General features: G+C 34.5%; 4 protein-coding genes across 4 annotated transcripts; 2 read left to right on the top strand and 2 right to left on the bottom strand.

The window, feature by feature from the left end:
• Positions 1–843: 843 nt before the first annotated feature.
• On the bottom strand, positions 844–3,164 carry LOC132055763 (uncharacterized). The gene is made up of 2 exons (XM_059447739.1): positions 2,900–3,164; positions 844–1,465 (listed from the first exon to the last, which is right to left on the bottom strand). The coding sequence occupies exons 1-2, from the start codon at positions 3,026–3,028 to the stop codon at positions 1,097–1,099; spliced, it is 498 nt and encodes a 165-aa protein (XP_059303722.1). The 5' UTR covers positions 3,029–3,164; the 3' UTR covers positions 844–1,096.
• A 1,483-nt stretch (positions 3,165–4,647) lies between these two features.
• LOC132055762 (mitochondrial import receptor subunit TOM5 homolog) lies at positions 4,648–8,974 on the top strand. Its single transcript, XM_059447738.1, has 2 exons — positions 4,648–4,828; positions 8,668–8,974. Exons 1-2 carry the CDS (start codon positions 4,742–4,744, stop codon positions 8,743–8,745), a joined length of 165 nt encoding a protein of 54 aa, XP_059303721.1. The 5' UTR covers positions 4,648–4,741; the 3' UTR covers positions 8,746–8,974.
• A 1,345-nt stretch (positions 8,975–10,319) lies between these two features.
• On the top strand, positions 10,320–12,065 carry LOC132055761 (probable aspartic proteinase GIP2). The gene has a single exon (XM_059447737.1). It carries the CDS (start codon positions 10,631–10,633, stop codon positions 11,945–11,947), a length of 1,317 nt encoding a protein of 438 aa, XP_059303720.1. The 5' UTR covers positions 10,320–10,630; the 3' UTR covers positions 11,948–12,065.
• Positions 12,066–12,554: 489 nt separating this feature from the next.
• On the bottom strand, positions 12,555–15,990 carry LOC132055760 (replication protein A 70 kDa DNA-binding subunit B). Its single transcript, XM_059447736.1, has 12 exons — positions 15,777–15,990; positions 15,036–15,182; positions 14,761–14,949; positions 14,479–14,656; positions 14,131–14,401; positions 13,936–14,038; positions 13,726–13,850; positions 13,561–13,639; positions 13,334–13,478; positions 13,059–13,219; positions 12,852–12,972; positions 12,555–12,761 (listed from the first exon to the last, which is right to left on the bottom strand). The coding sequence occupies exons 1-12, from the start codon at positions 15,902–15,904 to the stop codon at positions 12,564–12,566; spliced, it is 1,845 nt and encodes a 614-aa protein (XP_059303719.1). The 5' UTR covers positions 15,905–15,990; the 3' UTR covers positions 12,555–12,563.
• Positions 15,991–17,375: the final 1,385 nt, after the last annotated feature.

The following is a 17,375-nucleotide window of genomic DNA, read 5'->3' as shown; positions in this document are numbered from 1 at the left end:
ATAGTATCAGAATCACCCTTATCCCAATCTTAGTTTACCCGATTATGGGTCCCCATATCATATCATTCACGCTTCATTTGACAAGCCTTGATGTGGCGGTATTGAGTTCCCACATCGGCTTTTTAGGAACTGGGTGGTAAGGTAATGCCTTCACAGAACAGTATAGTTATATTGTACATCAGTCTCTGCAGTTGGTTTGCAAATATTATCAAGATTAATTCAAGTGCGTTAGGCCGGCTAGAGCCAAATGGCAGAATGTTTTCTAAAAGTTAATATGGATGTGTATCAGCAATTCCTTTCTATATATATGTACTTCTGAGTTATAAGTTGTATTGGGTGTTAAGCCTAGGTATTCAGCTCCACACACTTTGAGTTGATTGATGGAAGATGTTGTTAATTTGGTCTTCAGAAAGCCAGAGAAAACTACACATTTGACATACCTAGGATTGTCATATCTATTGGCTTATGTTTGACTCTATGGAAGAACAACAAAACTGATGTTCTGATGTCATGCAATCTGCAGTCTCAATAGTGTCTGATATTGCAGTAACATCCAGATCAGTTGATACAACTTGAATTATAGGTTAGATCCAATGATCAAATTAAGACGTAACTCTATTGACGCTAATGATACGGCCGAAGTGAACCATGCTGCTAGTGCTAAAATTGATCAGAAGAACGGACCGACAAGATAGTCTTCTTCAAGGTTCTCTAACAAGAAACGAGAGATCCATGAGACGTTCTTCCTCAAGACCAATATGAAATGCTTAATAATACGCCGTCAGATAAAGAAGTTCAATCCTTAAATTGCAAGAACTACAATACTGAAATGATAACTGCAGATGGTCAAGGATTCCTTAGCCAATTTTATAGTGAATAAAATGCATAGCCGGAAAGAACAATATATATTAGATTACAAGATGCATTAATCTAAATTTCAAGGTTATAGTAGTTCATGGCTTTTGTCAAGCACAAAACACAACCTTATCCAGGTTATCCCAAGGGATCAACAAAAAATCAGGACTGAATAAAAAAACATTTATTCTATCAGAAAACTTTTCTAACAAAGATGGTATTTTGCAGCTTACATTTCGATTTAATTTCTCTGCAAAGTGGAAACAATATTTGAGGCTCCAAAAGCTGCAGAGCCACCAACAACAGAAACTAGAGAAACCAACACCTGCAAAACAATTTGCCAAGGGTAATCTTCAGGCACCAGATACACACAAGCAGGGCCTACAGCCAGCAATCCCAAGCTCAAGCTGAAGAGTGCAGATGGGGTTGCAGGGTCAGTAGCTGCAGAAAGAATCCCCAATTCTTCGGCTTTCGAAAGAAGACCAAGTCTCTCAATTGTTGACAGAGTTAGTCCAGATTTCTCAGCAGCTGATAGTAAACCAGCTTTCTCAGCTTTAGTTAACAGCCGCAATTGCTCCACTCTTGTCAATAACTTCACCGGCGATGGAGCCTATATTTATGAAGTGTTTTCGACATAAATAATAGAAATATATAAGTGAAATCCAGTAAAAGATTTAACTTTTGAACCTGTCGTTTCAAAAGTATAATGTATTCAATGCTAAAAACTTTAAAGACTAAGCCCATCAAAATATAAATCATGGATCCACCTTTGGATTTGACGTACAGTGTACTAAGGCAGATGGAACATATAAAATATGAGTTCATGAATTGAACCCAACATTTTCAACACAGTATTAAGGCTTTTTTCATTTTTGGCGCGCCGCCAAAATTAATTACAGGTGCTAGCCAAAATATACAAAACCTACACACTGATCATGTATATTTTATGTATCGTTATACATATTATATGTATATCTTGTGTATACGTATATTATAATGTCTATGTTGTGTATATAATACGTATATTATATGTATATTTAAACTTAAATATACAAAACCTATTTGCTGGCTATTATTCTTTTGAGCGGTCCAAAAATCTAATTATCCCAAGTATATGTATATATATATATATATATATTCATATAATTCTGTATATAAACGAGTTAGTAAAATCTCAACAAATTATAAATTTTGAACCATTATTTGTAATGAATTTAGTGGTAGAAATTGAGTAATAGATTAAAAGAAGTGTAATGAGCAGTGGATCAAGCATTTGAAGTTTATGAGTTCAGAATATGCTGTTGAGCCCTTAGCCCATCTTAATTATTGAGTTCGCAATAATGTACTTATATATATGTAATGTATTTCGTGTAAAGATAGTTTGCTATATCAAATTGGGAATATAAGTACTCTCCCACATTGGTGGTGGAAGAGTTATTTGTGGGCATTAAAAGTTCTTGTCACTTTATGTACTTTGATAAGTAAGTACACACTTCGAAAGTGTGTGAGTAATTATATTATATATTTAATATTAACGACTTGGACGCGGGCGGGTCGGATCTTAAATTAAATATATTATTTTTATTTCTGTGACATGTGTCCGTTCACGAAATGAAGTGTCTTTTCTGAAAGGATCTGATTTGATAAGGTGCCTTTTCTGAAAGGGTCTGATGGTTGCCTCTATAAACAAGCATTCCCAACAATGTAGTATAGAAAAATCTGCAAGTATATTTTTGGCTTTTTTGTATGCTGAAGAGAATTGTTTGTGTTTCCCCAAAATCTGAATACGAGCGGACAGTCGAATCTTCACGTCTCAAAGCAGTTCTTTGTTTTATTTTCTGTTAATTTTTTCTTTCATTTCCTAATACAAATAAAGAATCTTAGACAAAAGCTATTGAGTTTATGTGAAGCCATAAGTGATACGCTGCCTCTGCCCCCTGTGCTGAGATATAATGTTAAACGACAACAGCAACAACAAGAACATACTCAATGTAGTCCCACAGGAAATAATGTACCAAGTAATAAAAAAAATAAAAAACCGAACCTTTTTAGAAGTGACGGTTTTGGTAGCGGATGGAGTTGGTTTTTGTGTAGCCATGGATCGGATAAGAAGTGGGTTGTTTGAAGCAGAGAAACGTGCTACTGCCATGGACTCCATCATCATCATCATCATCTTATTCGTTTCACTGGTTAGACTATTTGGCTAAAACAGTTCAAAGTTAAAGCATGTTTCAATCTTTGTGAGGTCAGAACCCTGTGAAGATAGCATGAAATGTTGATTAAATTCTAGGCGGTCGGTTGTCCACGTGGCAGCATATGCTTGGACACACTAGTTCTGTGTCTGCTTGCCTCCTCCACTCAGTTTCGTCGAAGGGAAATTCATTTACATATATTTTTGGTTTAACAAAAACAGAAGGCTAACTAATAGCTAGTATACTCCATCGTCTCATATTACTTATCCACTTTTTACTTTTAAAAGTTAAATTATATAAGTTTGACTAACATTTTGAAATATATTCGTTCATCGTATTAATGCTAAAGAATTACAACTTGTTGTACTTTTCATGTTGCTTTTGAATAACTAAATTATAATTGTAAAATATTGAATGGATCTAATTCAATTTAACTTCAAAGATTAGTCAACTTGATTTAAAAAACGAAACAAGACAACTAATATGGAAACAGAGTGAGTATTCCGTAAATTGAATTTGTTTTGTTTCAAATAATACTTGTTTCCGTAAATTGAATTTGTCTCAAATGTTTGACATGTTGGAAAATAAAAATAGTATTTATTACAGCATTTTTAAAATTTACGCTTCCAATATTATTTAAGGGTGTGTTAATTAAGTAAAACATTTAAAGGAGAGATAAAAGAAAAATAGCCAAATGCTCTTAGAATTAAGTTTATTTAATATTTTTCAAAGAATGTACGTACATGATGAATTCTTTTTCTGTGTTTTTGCAGTAACTAAGTGGGCGTTTGGCCATAAGAATTATTCACTTTATTCCGGATTTTTTTTTCACTTTTCAGCGTTTGGTCATAAGATTAGAATACAACAAGTTGTATTACTGAATTCCAAAAACAAAAAAAAACTTGTTTTTCAAAAAATTTCACTTTTTTACAATTACATTTCAACAAAAACTACAATTTCAAAAACTATGGCCAAACACAACTCCAACTCCAAAATTCCAAAAAAAAGTGAATTTTTTTTTTGTATCTATGGACAAACGGGCCCTAAATCTCCCTACGCCTAGAATACTGTCAATAAATGTGCGAGTAGAGTTATTCAGCACTTGTACTGTTGGAAATTGCAAATGTATGATAGAATAGTCTAAATATGTACAAACTGATCGGGTATCATCGTTGTGAAGAAAAGATTGTCCAAACATATAAGTATAGGGGACTGAAATGACGCTGAGTTTTTTTTTGTCAAATTCTATCATTTTGTTTTACTACCTTTACCAGTATGAGATTTGGTAAAATGTAAATTCTACATCAATTTCAACTAAGCAAAAATATTTTCTACGAAGCTAGAAATCTCATATTTTGATTACTACATATCAATGATCATGCATTTGTCAAAGTTTGGATTATCTTAAATGATTCAAAGTTCGTAATCTTACAATATGAGTACCTTGTTACGGCAAAATAAAATATGGTAAAAGGAAAAACAATAGAAAGAGAAGGAGAGCACATTATGAAGGAAAATTCAAAATTCAAAAAGAAAATGTAAAATTACATACAATACCCTTGCTGAGAGAACCCGATTGTTTTTGTCCGCCCCATTTGTCAAAAATTCTCTATAACCCGAAAAGCCCTAGACTTAAAACCCTAACCCTTTACCTTAAGTGATCTTTGCTGCTCTCATTCTGTCTACAAGCTTCAATGGCGGTCTCAGTGATATCAATGGATAAGATTAAAGCTTTCTGGCACTCTCAGGTTCATGACGAAGATAAATGGGCTCTCAACATGGTAATCTCCTTTTCCTGTTTTCTCTTTCTTTTTTAAGATACAAGTTATTCATATATACATATCAACATACACAAGTGGGGTCTGGGACTGTAGGATGTACACACACCTTATCCCTACCATTGTGCAGCGGCGGAATCAGGATTTTTGTTAAGGGGTTCAAAAATATAAAGAAGTAAGCACATGAAGACGCCCAACATCTATTATATACACATAAAAATAATTTAATGTAATTTTTTGCCGAAAGGGGTTTGGATCCCCTCTGCCCAACCTAGCTCCGCCCCTGCCTTTGTGGTTGTTTCTGATAGACCATCAGCTCAAAAGAAAAGAAAAGGATTTAATACACATATCAGTAACCTAAGAGGAATATGCCTTGTTGTTTGTTTTGACTTCTTCCATTCTTGTGGATTTTATGGATGATTCGGTTTATCGAATTGATGAATAAGGAAAGTGTTTTTTTATCGTGTTTACTTGTCTATACAAGTTAAATCTGTTATTTTTGGAACGTAAGAGATTTGAGATAAGATTGGAAATAACTTTAGTGAAAGCTATGATCTATAATTTGGCTGGTTTGCTGTTTGAACCAAATATTCAAGAGGATGGTCTTATATGGTATTTGAAACATGTTACTATTAGAATTAATAAGCTAATTCAGTAAACATTCAGTTCCATTAGGATAAGATAAACAGAGATTTTTTAAAGTGATGTGTTAATTCTTGTAACATGTTTCACCAAACACAACAGAGATTTTTTAAAGTGATGTGTTAATTCTTGTAACATGTTTCACCAAACACATAAGATCATCCTCTTGAATATTCGGTTCGAGAATCAAATCAACTGAATTTTGAATTATATCCTTCACTTTTATTCTTTGTTGCTTTGTTAATATACGTTTTCATTTATTGTTCAAATCATGATTTTTCTATAATGCTTATAGAGAAACTATTAGGTCTCACTGAACATACGTATACATACACACAGAGAGAGATGAATTATTACCAGACGGTAGGCGCATTTTCAGCAATAAAATCATTTCTTTAGCATGTAGAATCATTAAAAAAAACCTGTATTTCATCAATCAGACGGCTCAGATCGTTTACGTCATATCCTTCTGCAGTTAAAACAGTACTAATGGAGGAAAAGAGTATTTTGTTGTATAGAAATAAAAATTGGTGAGTCCGAATAGAAATGACAATCTAATCATCCATGTGAATATACTATTACATAGTCCAGAAAACAGAGATTTCTGTTATGATTTTCCGTGAGAATCACCAAATTGTAGAAGCTTTAATGGCTGAGTCCAATGGAGAAAAGCAGCAATTAACAAATCAAGAGCTTTGGTATGGGGTTGAATCCGAGAGTGAATAAAGTAAAAATGGAGAGGAGGAAGATAGAGGTAAGGAGAATTGGGTAAACAATTTTTGTGGAAAGGCAAAAAAGGTCCCTCACAATAACATCTCTTAATCTGTTGTTAGGGACATTTAAGGAAACTAGAATGTGGCCACAATGCTTGCCTATTACAGTCATATGGTAGGTCAGTATTGTACCTGTTTTTTGTTTTCCATTAAAAGTTTCTACCAACACAATATTCGAGGGCTCTTTTGTCTTCCCATCAAAAACTTAAATGCAATTTTCCTTCCATTGTCTCTTCTATCTGCTCTTCTGTCCCTCTTTTTATTCTTTCTGCCCTCTCCATAAGTTCAACCAAAATTCTCAAATTATTACCTTCTCCGTATGTCATTTCTACATTCTGGAAATTTGATGTTACCTCCATTAAAGCTTTCATGACCACATCCCACGAGAACTCATTGCTTCTGGGGAAAAAGTATTACCACAATTTTTGTCGTTTCTACCCTTTAACTTAGGTTTCACAGTTGAAGAGGAGAAAACACTACAAATGCTTTTTTAGCTTGCATATTGCAAATACTGAAAGAGAAAATATGTGCAATGTTAACATACTCCCACCATGTAATAGGATAGCGAAACACACACACACACACACACACTCTCTCTCTCTCTACTATATTAGAAGCTTGAGTAAGAGTCCAGGATCGATATGTCTGTTTATTGGCATTAAAGTCAATAAGCAGACATGTCGATCCAGTCAATAAGTAGACATGTCGATCCTGGCCTCTTACTCATGCTTCTAATGTAGTATATGTATATGTAAAAGCTTTTGCTAACCTGCTATATGAATCTGTTGGTGATGGACAATATTGCAAGTTCATAAACTCATAGAAAAATTCATTGTGTGTTCATCATAAAAAAATGTTATCTTTATCCTTTTTCTAGTTGTTTCAAGCTTGTAAACGACGATATCCAACTCCTAATGGATCTAGGTTCAGCTGAGGAAATTATAGAAAATGTCATGCAACACTACTTGCACCCTTATGTTATCTTCCCTTTTAAAGAAAGATCCAACTCCCTCATTGGTTTCCTAGAATTCTGCACAAGTATAAAATAGAAAAGCAAATCTTCAATTGGAAGTATGTCGTTTTAAAATAGAGTTGCAAAATTCAAAGTGAGAGCATGTCCGATGAAGATGTCTCGCCTTGCTTGGGTGCAAGTGCATTGTACACCAATGTAGAGGCGAGTCCAGGATTTCACAAGGATGGGTTCACGGTTCACCATTACTTTTAGATAAGATATAAAATTTTATAGTGACATCAACTTGGCAAGCAAAACGTGAAAGGCTGCTTAGATTTTTTTTTTTTTTTTTTAAAAAAGCAGCAAAAGTGCATTTAATAGGGTTTGATCCCGCGACCTTAATGGATTAAAGCCAGTGCTCCACTCGGTCTTGTTTGACCATGTGTTCCTTCAATTAATATTAGATATATTTTAAGGATTATATACATAATATACCGAGTTTAGCCGGGTGACCATGGGTTCAGGTGACCCATTTATTGTACATAAATTCGCCCCTGCACCAATGTGTAAGCTGATTGAAGGTTGGATGAAACATAGAAGATCTGCCCGCCACTTTGGGAAAATAGAACTTATTTAAAAAGTTAAATTGTGTTGTTCAGTGGAATGAGACTTAAAATATGAAATCACGCAAATATGGTGTTGGATTGATTATTTAGTTTGATGTTTATAAGCCCAAAATTTAACCCTATTGAGCCGTATAGTTTCTTCAAAAATAGTACATTCTATTTGATACTATGCGCTGATGTAATTGCAATTTGGCCATACTGGTGGCTACGCAGTCTGAAATACCTGATATCAGGCCTGTTAATTGCCTCCATGATTTGCTAATGACTTTTATTTCTTTTTGCTACCCTGTACTTGTGCTTTCTGGTAAATGATGGGTGTTCCAGTGCTAGCCTAAAGTTCATTGTGATGGATTGTTGTTTTTGTTTTTAATACGCCATAAGCTCCATGTTGTAATGCTGATATGATATGTAATAATAATTTTTTAAGGATCAACCAAGCATATGAAGCCGAACTAAGTTCTCTGTAACTGCTAAAGTTGCTGCCATGTGACCAGGAGGTCACGGGTTCGAGCCGTGGAAACAGCTTCTTGCATAAATGCAGGGTAAGGGTGATAGACCCTTGTGGTCCGGCCATCCGGACCCGGACCCCGCGCATAGTGTGAGCTGAGTGCACTGGGCTGCCCTTTTTATATCTGCTTGTTTTACCTTTACTTCCACCCCTTTTGTGTGTGGACCGAAAATTTAGTTATGCACAACAAAATGCTTTGCAGGTTTGTGGTTTTCTATGATTCGAACAGTGTTTCTCACTTTCTGGTTTTTATATAGTTTGCTAAAATTTTATGCATGGATAATAGTAGGATCTGTCTGACTTCCTACCTGTCTTTAATTTTTTGCATTTTTCTCTTGCAGAAATTACTTCGTGCTACAGCTCTCTTTGGTGGTTCCATCATTTTGATGCGCCAGTATGGTGATCTCATGGCTATCTGAAGGACGATTGATATTCATTCTAAGCTTCAGATTTCAGTCGGATTAGGACCTAATCTCTGCCCTCCCCTCTTTTCCCCCTTTCTGGATGAAGTACGAATTTTTATGAACTAAAAGTAGTCGATATCGGCTGATATGGATTTCTTAAATTACCTAGGACAGTTTATTACCTAATTTGTTTTTGTTGCCCATTTGTACTTGAAATTTTTAGATACTCCATATATGTTTGTGACCATGGAAGGTAAAGAGCACAGGGAAGAAAAAAAAAGGAACAATAAATTGAGCCTATTGTTCGTGTTTCCCTGTTAATTGTTTGCTAGGTGGACAATGAACAGAACCTCGTTAGTTGGTCATGTACCAAAATTTCATACCTGTGAAGAATGTCATTTCATACCCTTGGCTCAGGTTGTAACGATAATGCCTGTTACTAAGAGCCCTTAAAACCTTCTTTCACACCTACTTTGGCAGTGAGTCTGTTGGGGACTATGTTCATGCTCGAACCTGAATCAAATTGTTTTGATGCCAGAATTAGTATTCAGCTAGTTCATTTCCAGCCCAATCTTTAGCAATAGGTTTTCCAAGATAATTTCTATTAATTTGCTTAAGTTAATCGAATGGTGTCATACCCTTTGGAGTGAGTCATATAGAAATTTCTCCTCCTACGGGCTCAATGAACATATCTCAACTTCCTTTTCACAAGCTCTTTCTGATTGAGCCTTCTTGAGATTACTTTGTTAGACCTTCCCAATTAGCATTATTTATTCGTGGTATAACTTCCATAATGACCCTCCGGTTCAGTGATGTGTGCCGTTCTCCATTTTGTTTGCAGTAGGTGTATTGTAATTTGGTAGTTTTATCAGTGAATTTTATCAAATAAAAGAATGCTTTTCTACTAAGAGTCCTTATTCAATCTTGAAATTTTGATAAATAAAATATGTTACCTGATAAAAGTAAAGATGACCTGAAAACCTGACAGTGTAAAAGTTTTGTTAACGTGAATATATTACTCAACTCTTTTTTATAAGAGTTGATTTACGCACACTTAGACGTGAAGTGCCTCTGCCGACAGAATAAGTTGGAAAAATCAGTCTATCTATCCCAAAATATTTATTTAGTTTTGTTTCACAAGAGTCAAATGTTAAATCTTGAATCTCCAAATTAGTATATGAGGAGTATTAGTTAAAACGAAAAGATTTGCTATTTATACTTTCTATGCAGTTTTTGTTGGGCTAAAATGAAGAAAGATCTTTCTAACATATGTGATATTATCACTTTGCCATGTACTTTGTTTTAAAAGATCTCACATTATTAAGAGTATCCAACTCTTTAACGTGTCAATGTCGCCAAACCATTGGCTTTCTGTTATTCTTTTAGTTGTTGGCTAAAACTAAAAGATATTCTTAACACGATGTGATATTATCCGCTTTAGTTTGACATACGCTTTTCTAAAAGCGCCACATCACTAAGAGATCCAACTCCTTATAAATAAATTCTTTTTTCTTTTCAATACTAATGCTAAGATTGTTAAGACACCAATAGTTTTTTAACGTCTCATTTTTATTTCAGAAAATAATTAAACGAAGGAAGCTCAATTTAAGAACTATAATTGATTAAACCAATAGTCAAAGAGCAAATCAGAATAAAATTTTGAAATGGGTGGTGTATTTAAAAGTCAAATGTCAAATTACGCAGCTGTATTCCAATGTGCTGAATCGAGAACTTGCTTTCTTCCTCATCAACACTACATATATCTGTCAATATATCCATTCTAAATCATTGACTTTATTGAATAAGCTGGAGAGTTGACTTGAAAACAAAGCTTCTATAAATAATAACATGAATAATCTTCATAATTTCAGGCTTCCACATCACATCTTAATCTGGTATCATGGTTTTTACTAGCCATTGTTTGATCTTCATTTCTTCACTTATCCTCTCCATTTCTTATTGCATAGGCCAAGGTTCTCCCCAGGCCAAAGCTCTCATCCTTTCTGTGACCAAAGACTCATCTACTCTCCAATACATCACCCAAATTGGCCAAAGAACTCCTCTTGTGCCCATCAAGTTGACAATTCATCTTGGTGGACAAACTTTATGGGTAGACTGTGAAAATGGTTATGTGAGTTCCACTTATAGACCAGCTCTTTGTGGCTCAACTCAATGTACCATTGCCAAAGTGAACACATGTGGAAACTGCAGCTCCACTCCCAGCCCCAGGATTGGCTGTAACAATAATGCATGTTATAACACCCCAGAAAATCCATTCATCAAGACTTTCTATTCAGGTGGTGAAATTAATGAAGACGTTTTATCGATACAATCCACTGATGTATCAAATCCTGGTAACTTTGTTAAGATCCCAAACTTCATTTTCACTTGTGTTCCTACATTCTTGACTGAAGGTCTGGCAAGTGGGGTGAAAGGTACTGTTGGATTGGGAAAGAATCATATCGCTCTTCCTTCTCAATTAGCTGAAATCTTGAACTCTCCAAGAAAATTTGCTGTTTGTTTGAGTTCATCTACACAATCTTCTGGTGTCATATTTTTTGGTGATGGACCTTATATGATGCTTCCAAATATTGATATCTCTAAAAATCTAATCTTTACGCCGTTAATCACAAACCGTTTTGGTACTGGATCAGTTCCTTTCCTAAATGAATCTTCCTCTGAGTACTTCATTGGAGTGAAATCTATTCGATTGAATGGCAAACCAGTGTCAATCAACAAAAAATTGCTCGCGATTGATAAGAGAGGAAACGGTGGAACCAAGATCAGCACAGGGAGTCCTTATTCAATCTTGGAAACCTCCATTTATAATGCTGTGACAAAAGCTTTTATAGATGAGTTATCTAATGCGACCAGAGTGACTGCTGTGGCACCTTTTGAGTTTTGTTTCAGCTCAAAAAATATCGGTAGCACAAGGGTTGGACCAGCTGTTCCTGCCATTGATCTTGTGTTGCAGACTACACGAGTTTATTGGAGGATTTTTGGTGCAAATTCAATGGTGGAAGTTAACAAAAATGTGATCTGCTTGGGCTTTGTGAATGGAGGGCTTAATCCTACTACTTCAATTGTTATAGGAGGATATCAAATTGAAGACAATCTTCTACAGTTTGATCTTGCTAGATCAACACTTGGTTTTAGCTCATCCCTTTTGTTCAGCCAAACTACATGTGCAAATTTCAACTTCACATCTAAGGCTTAAAAAGCTGCCTTAGCACTATCTTTTCTCCATCAAAAACTATTGTATGAAAGAGAAGAAACAAAAAATGATGAAACTTCATGAAAAATTCTTAGAACTAGTTTCTACAGAATTATGCAAACTTCTTTCAGATTATTCTTGATTTCTAGCAGTAGCAGATATATAGTGTTGCCATACATATAAGTTAATGCAAAAATGCAGAATAATTTTGGTAAGCACCAATTATTGTAGCTTATGGTGGAATCTTAAGCTCTGAATTGCATAGAGACCTTGCATAATCAATACTTGATAAGCCAATTAAACCCTCAAACCCAATGAATACCAGGCCTGCAAAAGCTTCTTCAGTAAATAAAATAAGTAAATAAACTGCTCATGGATATCAAAATCTAAATTTTCCACTAGAGGGGATCCCTCAATGAAATATTGCACCATCATTAAATAGTGAATACACAACAAAGTACGATAAACAACTAAAGGTGCATTCATCCAAGTGCAAAATGCTGAATTGCTATTAAGCAACAACGATATTTACAACTGTTTTACTAACCAATCCTACTGAGCATTCATCAGCCTTAAAATATAACAAAATAATCTAAAATTCTCAATTTGGCTAGCTGCATTACATAGAAATATTCATCTTAGACATCTCTTCCAGCAAGTATTTGGATTCTGCTGCATAATCAACTGGAGCAATAGCTCTGACTGTTATCCTTTGCCTTTTCTCATTGTTGTACTCTTGTGGAGCAACACTAACCCGGAAAAGATGAGGAACCCATGTAGCTTCCTTCAATTTCATTTGATATGCAGTTTCTCCCTCCTGAGAAATAAGAGTATTCATATAAGTTAGCCACAAACTGTTGAGACATAAAGCAAGCACAAAAAAGTAAGGTTCTGTGAACTATTTTACCTCAGATTTAAGCTTGTCAAGTTCATCAGCAGAACATCCAAGTATTATCTCTGCTTGATCGTTGAACGTAGAGAGCCATGCTTCACCGCTTGCATCAGAAACTTTCAATACCATTATATATCTGGGATCAACACATAAAGGTAAGGGGGTAAGAAGGCATTACAGGTTAATTAGAGATTTAAGATGACTTATATAAGCCATGTTCACCTCAAACTAGACTCAGCATCATTCTTCTGGCATCCTTCACACCAATAGCCAGACCCAAAAGCATCAGTAACTTTCTTGTTACATGTCTTACAAGCCCGATACCACATGGTTTGATCTGGCTTAATGAAACTTATATATGCCTTCACGCTGAAAAACACAGGCTGCCAAACAGAAAAAACAGTTCAGTACAACAATGTCACATTATGTTCCATGTATTAACAAGTCCTATCTTGAAATGAAGTTAATCTTCTTCAACAAGGGTTAAGAATATATACCTTTTCCTCACCAAGGGACGGGTTACTGATTATATGAAGCAAGGTGACCCTATCAGAGTACATAGATCGTGCTCCACTCTTGGTAGAGGGGCTCATACCAGAACCAATAGATGCCAATGAAGCCTCTTTACCTTCAGAATCATACCTGAACAAAATGAAAATGTGGCACATTTAATCAACGGACACTTTTAAGAGAAAATCAATACTTCAATAAAATAAAGTCATACCAAGATCTCAATTTCTTGGCTTCAGGTAAATCTGGATTCACAACAATATTACTTTTGCTTAACGCCGATAAAGACACTCCTGAAACACAATTTAAGTAACTATGAGATTGGACCAATGAAGAGATCATGCATATAGGAATAAATTTGTATGAAAAGAGCAATCACCCTGGAAGTCTCCAACTTTAAGGGATTTGATTGCAACCACTGGAGATTTATCAGCCATGTCAAGCAGTTCTTGTCCTACATTGGTGGCAAGATCATTCCAAAGAGACACAACAACAGTCTTCTTCCTGATACAGCAAGTAACACACGTTAAACTCAACTTACTAAAGAAATCCAAAAACTACAAGAGAATTGAACAACATTAAAACATACGTCTCATCCGCAATAGTTACATCACGCTTTGGGACCGTCTCATTGTTACTCTTCCTCCGTATGCTCATCGTAGGAGAAACACTTTGGACAACTCCAATAACATCTACAAATTCATTGCTTGAAAACATTACTACATGATAAAGGGGATGAATAGGCAGTATAAAGTATTTAAGAATTGGGTTTGCAATTTCTTACCAACAAGCTCCCTGCCATTGACATATGGACCCAATTCATCAATCGGAACAAAGCAAAATTTTGTATCTGGAATAAAAGCTGCTTCATTAATAGCCTCTTCAACTTGGGAATTTTCATTCAAAGTCATCTCATAATCATTTTGTACAGTTTTGAACTGCTTATTAGCAACTTTAAGAGTTCCCTTTGAAATGTAATACACTTTCCCCAATTCAAACTTGTCAAAAAACTTCCTTGCTGCTTCATTAAACATTGTAGCTTGTATTTGAGTACCCTAAAAGGTAAAATTTTGTTAGTTATTCAATCAAATTATTACTCACAAAATTATTAGATAAATGAAATTGTGCTTACATCCTCATCAGTTAATTCAACATTGAAAACACAGCCTTCTCCTCTAGCATTCTTGTAAGTTCTCATATTCCCTTTGCTAGTTACACGAACCTTAATGGTCCAAATTCCTTGGTAAGGATTCAAAGAAACAAGTGGCTGAATTCTTCTCGTCATTGCCATTCGAGCAGATGGTGCCATACTGAGATTAAACCACACATAATCAAACTTTCAGTACATACATATCACAATGAAAGTTTAGGTAACAAACAAGAAATATAAAAAGGAACAAAAAAAAAAACTCACTTTCCACTTTGTTCATGCACAATTTGAGCAGCAGATTTAGTTTGAATTTCCTGTTTTGGTTTCAAAACAACACCAATTTCTTCATGCTTCCTCTTCAAGCCAATGTCAATCTCTTCATTTTTCACTTCAACCTTGTACTCAGCTTTAAGCGCAGGTGACACAGCCTCACACTTAGTTACAATCAAGTACCTAAAGCAAATTAGTTAACTCGTTAGGTCAAAGATAAACCTTCAAAATGAATTAAACAAAACATTAGACATTATAAAAATCCTTACTTTTCATTCTTGGTTGGGATGTCATTGAGAGTGTAATCAATAACCCGAATAAGACCCAAGTTTTGTATGGACCCAGATATAACTTCAGATGACAAACTGGATTGCAAAATCCCCTTAATCTTCAGTTTTCCATCATTGGCTGAAAACCTGCAAATGAAATATTTAATGATTAAAAACAATAAGACATAAGAGAAAACATAACCAAGTCATAGCTAGATATGAGAAACCATTAAAAACTGTAATAAAAATCTTTATTTACTTGCACCCTTCTTAGAAGTTGGCTGTGAGATTAGGTGCTCCTTAGATGTATTTTGTTGCTTTCTTTTATTACTATGGTATTTTTTCACGTTGGTTACCAATAAAGATATGGTATTTTTTCACGTTGGTTACCAAAAAAATAATCTTTATTTACAAAAAAAAAAAAAACATAAATCGATATAATTAACAATCCAACAAAGACAGAACAACATTATATGTGAAAAATAACAAGTGCCCCTCCCCAAAAAAAGAGAAGTGCGAAGCAACAAACTCATTCAATCAATTTATAATAAAAGGCTAACCAGATTCAGAGGAAAAAACACTATGGTTTCTAAATAAATAAATAGAGTTGAGTAACAGTATTTTTTTGTATAAACAAATAGATCTGAATCAAATGCAAGTTTCTGAACAATAAAGCAGACAGAAAATGAGAACAAATTAAAAAAAAAAAAAAAAAAAAAAAAAAAAAAAAAAAAGACTCACATGTATCTGTTACCGGTGGGTTTGAGATCCACAACTTGAACGATAATTTCCGGAAGATTTGAAGAAGAATCAGGCGATGGGTTGGCTAGAATAGTCGAAATGGCATCTGGGCTCACCATTTTCGTCATTGTTTCTCTCCCTATTAAACTAACAGTGAAATGCAGGGAAAAGAATGAGAGAAAATAGAGTTGAGAAATGAAGTGGAAGAGGGAAGGAGAAAGGGGGGGGTTATGTAGTTGCAGGTTTTTGGCGGGGGATTGTGTTTGCATTTTGGGGAAATATTTCTACTTTGACTTTACTGGCGGGAAATGTTTTTAACTTCTAATTTCCGAGGGAAAAACCTGAGTTATCACTTCAATTTGGCGCCATGTTTTTTGTTTTCCTTTCTGAAATGAAAATCAAAGTGCAAGCGGGGGAAATTGCAAACAAAGTGAGAATTTATTTTCTTTTTAATTTACATAAATGTTTGTTTTCAAGAAATATTGGACGCAAAAAAAATTGAACCTTTTTTTTAAAAAATTCGTTCTAATTGTGTTTGGTTGAAACAAATCTAAAATTTAATTCTAGTTTTTATTTTAAAAAAAAAAAAAAGAGAGAGAGAGAAGAAGAAGAGGAGATTTTTAGTTGTATTTTTGAGAGAGATATCACCTAACAATTTACAAAGGATCACATTAATCTAACATTTCCTTTCTAACTCGTAGCCTAAGTATTTACTTCTAATCAAATCATAGAATAATCTGGGTAATTAATTATCTCTCTCATTTCTCCTTCTTCTTTTTTTTTTTTTTTTTTAATATTATAGTGCAACAAGTAAATATATGAAGCTTCGTCTTATCTACTAGTAAATCAAAAAGATGTCATAGTCGTATATAGTTCGTGACTTGGTAGTATTTATTATTTTACATCATAGTGAAAAAAAAAAAAATAGATGGATAAACTTAAATATTTTCTTTGAAGTGTTTTTAACACATAGAATCATCTATTTTACGTTGGAGTTCCATTAATGATAAGGACAAGTGCACGACATTTTGTTAAAGCAAGGGTATGAAATTATGTATAGATCCAAGTATAATAGAAAATAAAATTGAATACTTTTTAGATAGACATTTTTGAATCTTTTCCCCTTTTTCTTAATTTAGCATAAGACCTAAGTATACGCATGTACATCTTTATGTGATTTGGATTTTCAGTTTTTTCTTGAAACCCCTACATTTTGCTGTGGCCCCTTACTAGGACCTTCGCTTGAATGCATTAATCACCACAATCCTCATAAACCTATGCTCGATTTTCTTTTTCCCACCCAAACAAGTCTATTATTAATTCATTAAGGACATGATATGGCTAATCGTACAACATCATTTACAACTCAATTTGGAACACCAACATATGCATGATTGATATATGCAATCTTTCCCCTACATTCTGCTGTGCCCGTTATTTCTTACCGGATGTCTCATCAAATTGCAACTCTTCATAGTTCACGGAAAGACCAAATTAATAAAATTTATCTTCATCAATAAACAGTTTAGTTTACAACAACAGGACAAAAAAGATTGTTCAGAGAAGAATAACATAACTGGCGGCCACTGGGTTCAGTAA

The sequence above is a fragment of the Lycium ferocissimum genome, chromosome 5 (assembly GCF_029784015.1).
Source record: "Lycium ferocissimum isolate CSIRO_LF1 chromosome 5, AGI_CSIRO_Lferr_CH_V1, whole genome shotgun sequence".
In the NCBI taxonomy this organism is placed as follows: domain Eukaryota; kingdom Viridiplantae; phylum Streptophyta; class Magnoliopsida; order Solanales; family Solanaceae; genus Lycium; species Lycium ferocissimum.
The sequence above is the reverse complement of the archived record's forward strand: the minus strand, read 5'-3'. Positions and strand labels throughout refer to the sequence as shown.

Bases quoted from the DNA above. Each gene is read 5' to 3' on its own strand.
- LOC132055763 (XM_059447739.1), bottom strand. From the start codon at position 3,028: ATGATGATGATGATGATGGAGTCCATGGCAGTAGCACGTTTCTCTGCT. The intron at 1,466-2,899 runs GTTCGGTTTTTT...TCATAAATATAG, and splicing joins AAACCGTCACTTCTAAAAAG to GCTCCATCGCCGGTGAAGTT.
- LOC132055762 (XM_059447738.1), top strand. From the start codon at position 4,742: ATGGCGGTCTCAGTGATATCAATGGATAAGATTAAAGCTTTCTGGCAC. The intron at 4,829-8,667 runs GTAATCTCCTTT...TTTCTCTTGCAG, and splicing joins ATAAATGGGCTCTCAACATG to AAATTACTTCGTGCTACAGC.
- LOC132055761 (XM_059447737.1), top strand. From the start codon at position 10,631: ATGGTTTTTACTAGCCATTGTTTGATCTTCATTTCTTCACTTATCCTC.
- LOC132055760 (XM_059447736.1), bottom strand. From the start codon at position 15,904: ATGACGAAAATGGTGAGCCCAGATGCCATTTCGACTATTCTAGCCAAC. The intron at 13,220-13,333 runs GTATATATTCTT...TCTGTTTGGCAG, and splicing joins CGTCCCTTGGTGAGGAAAAG to CCTGTGTTTTTCAGCGTGAA. The intron at 12,973-13,058 runs GTGAACATGGCT...TGTTGATCCCAG, and splicing joins GATGCTGAGTCTAGTTTGAG to ATATATAATGGTATTGAAAG.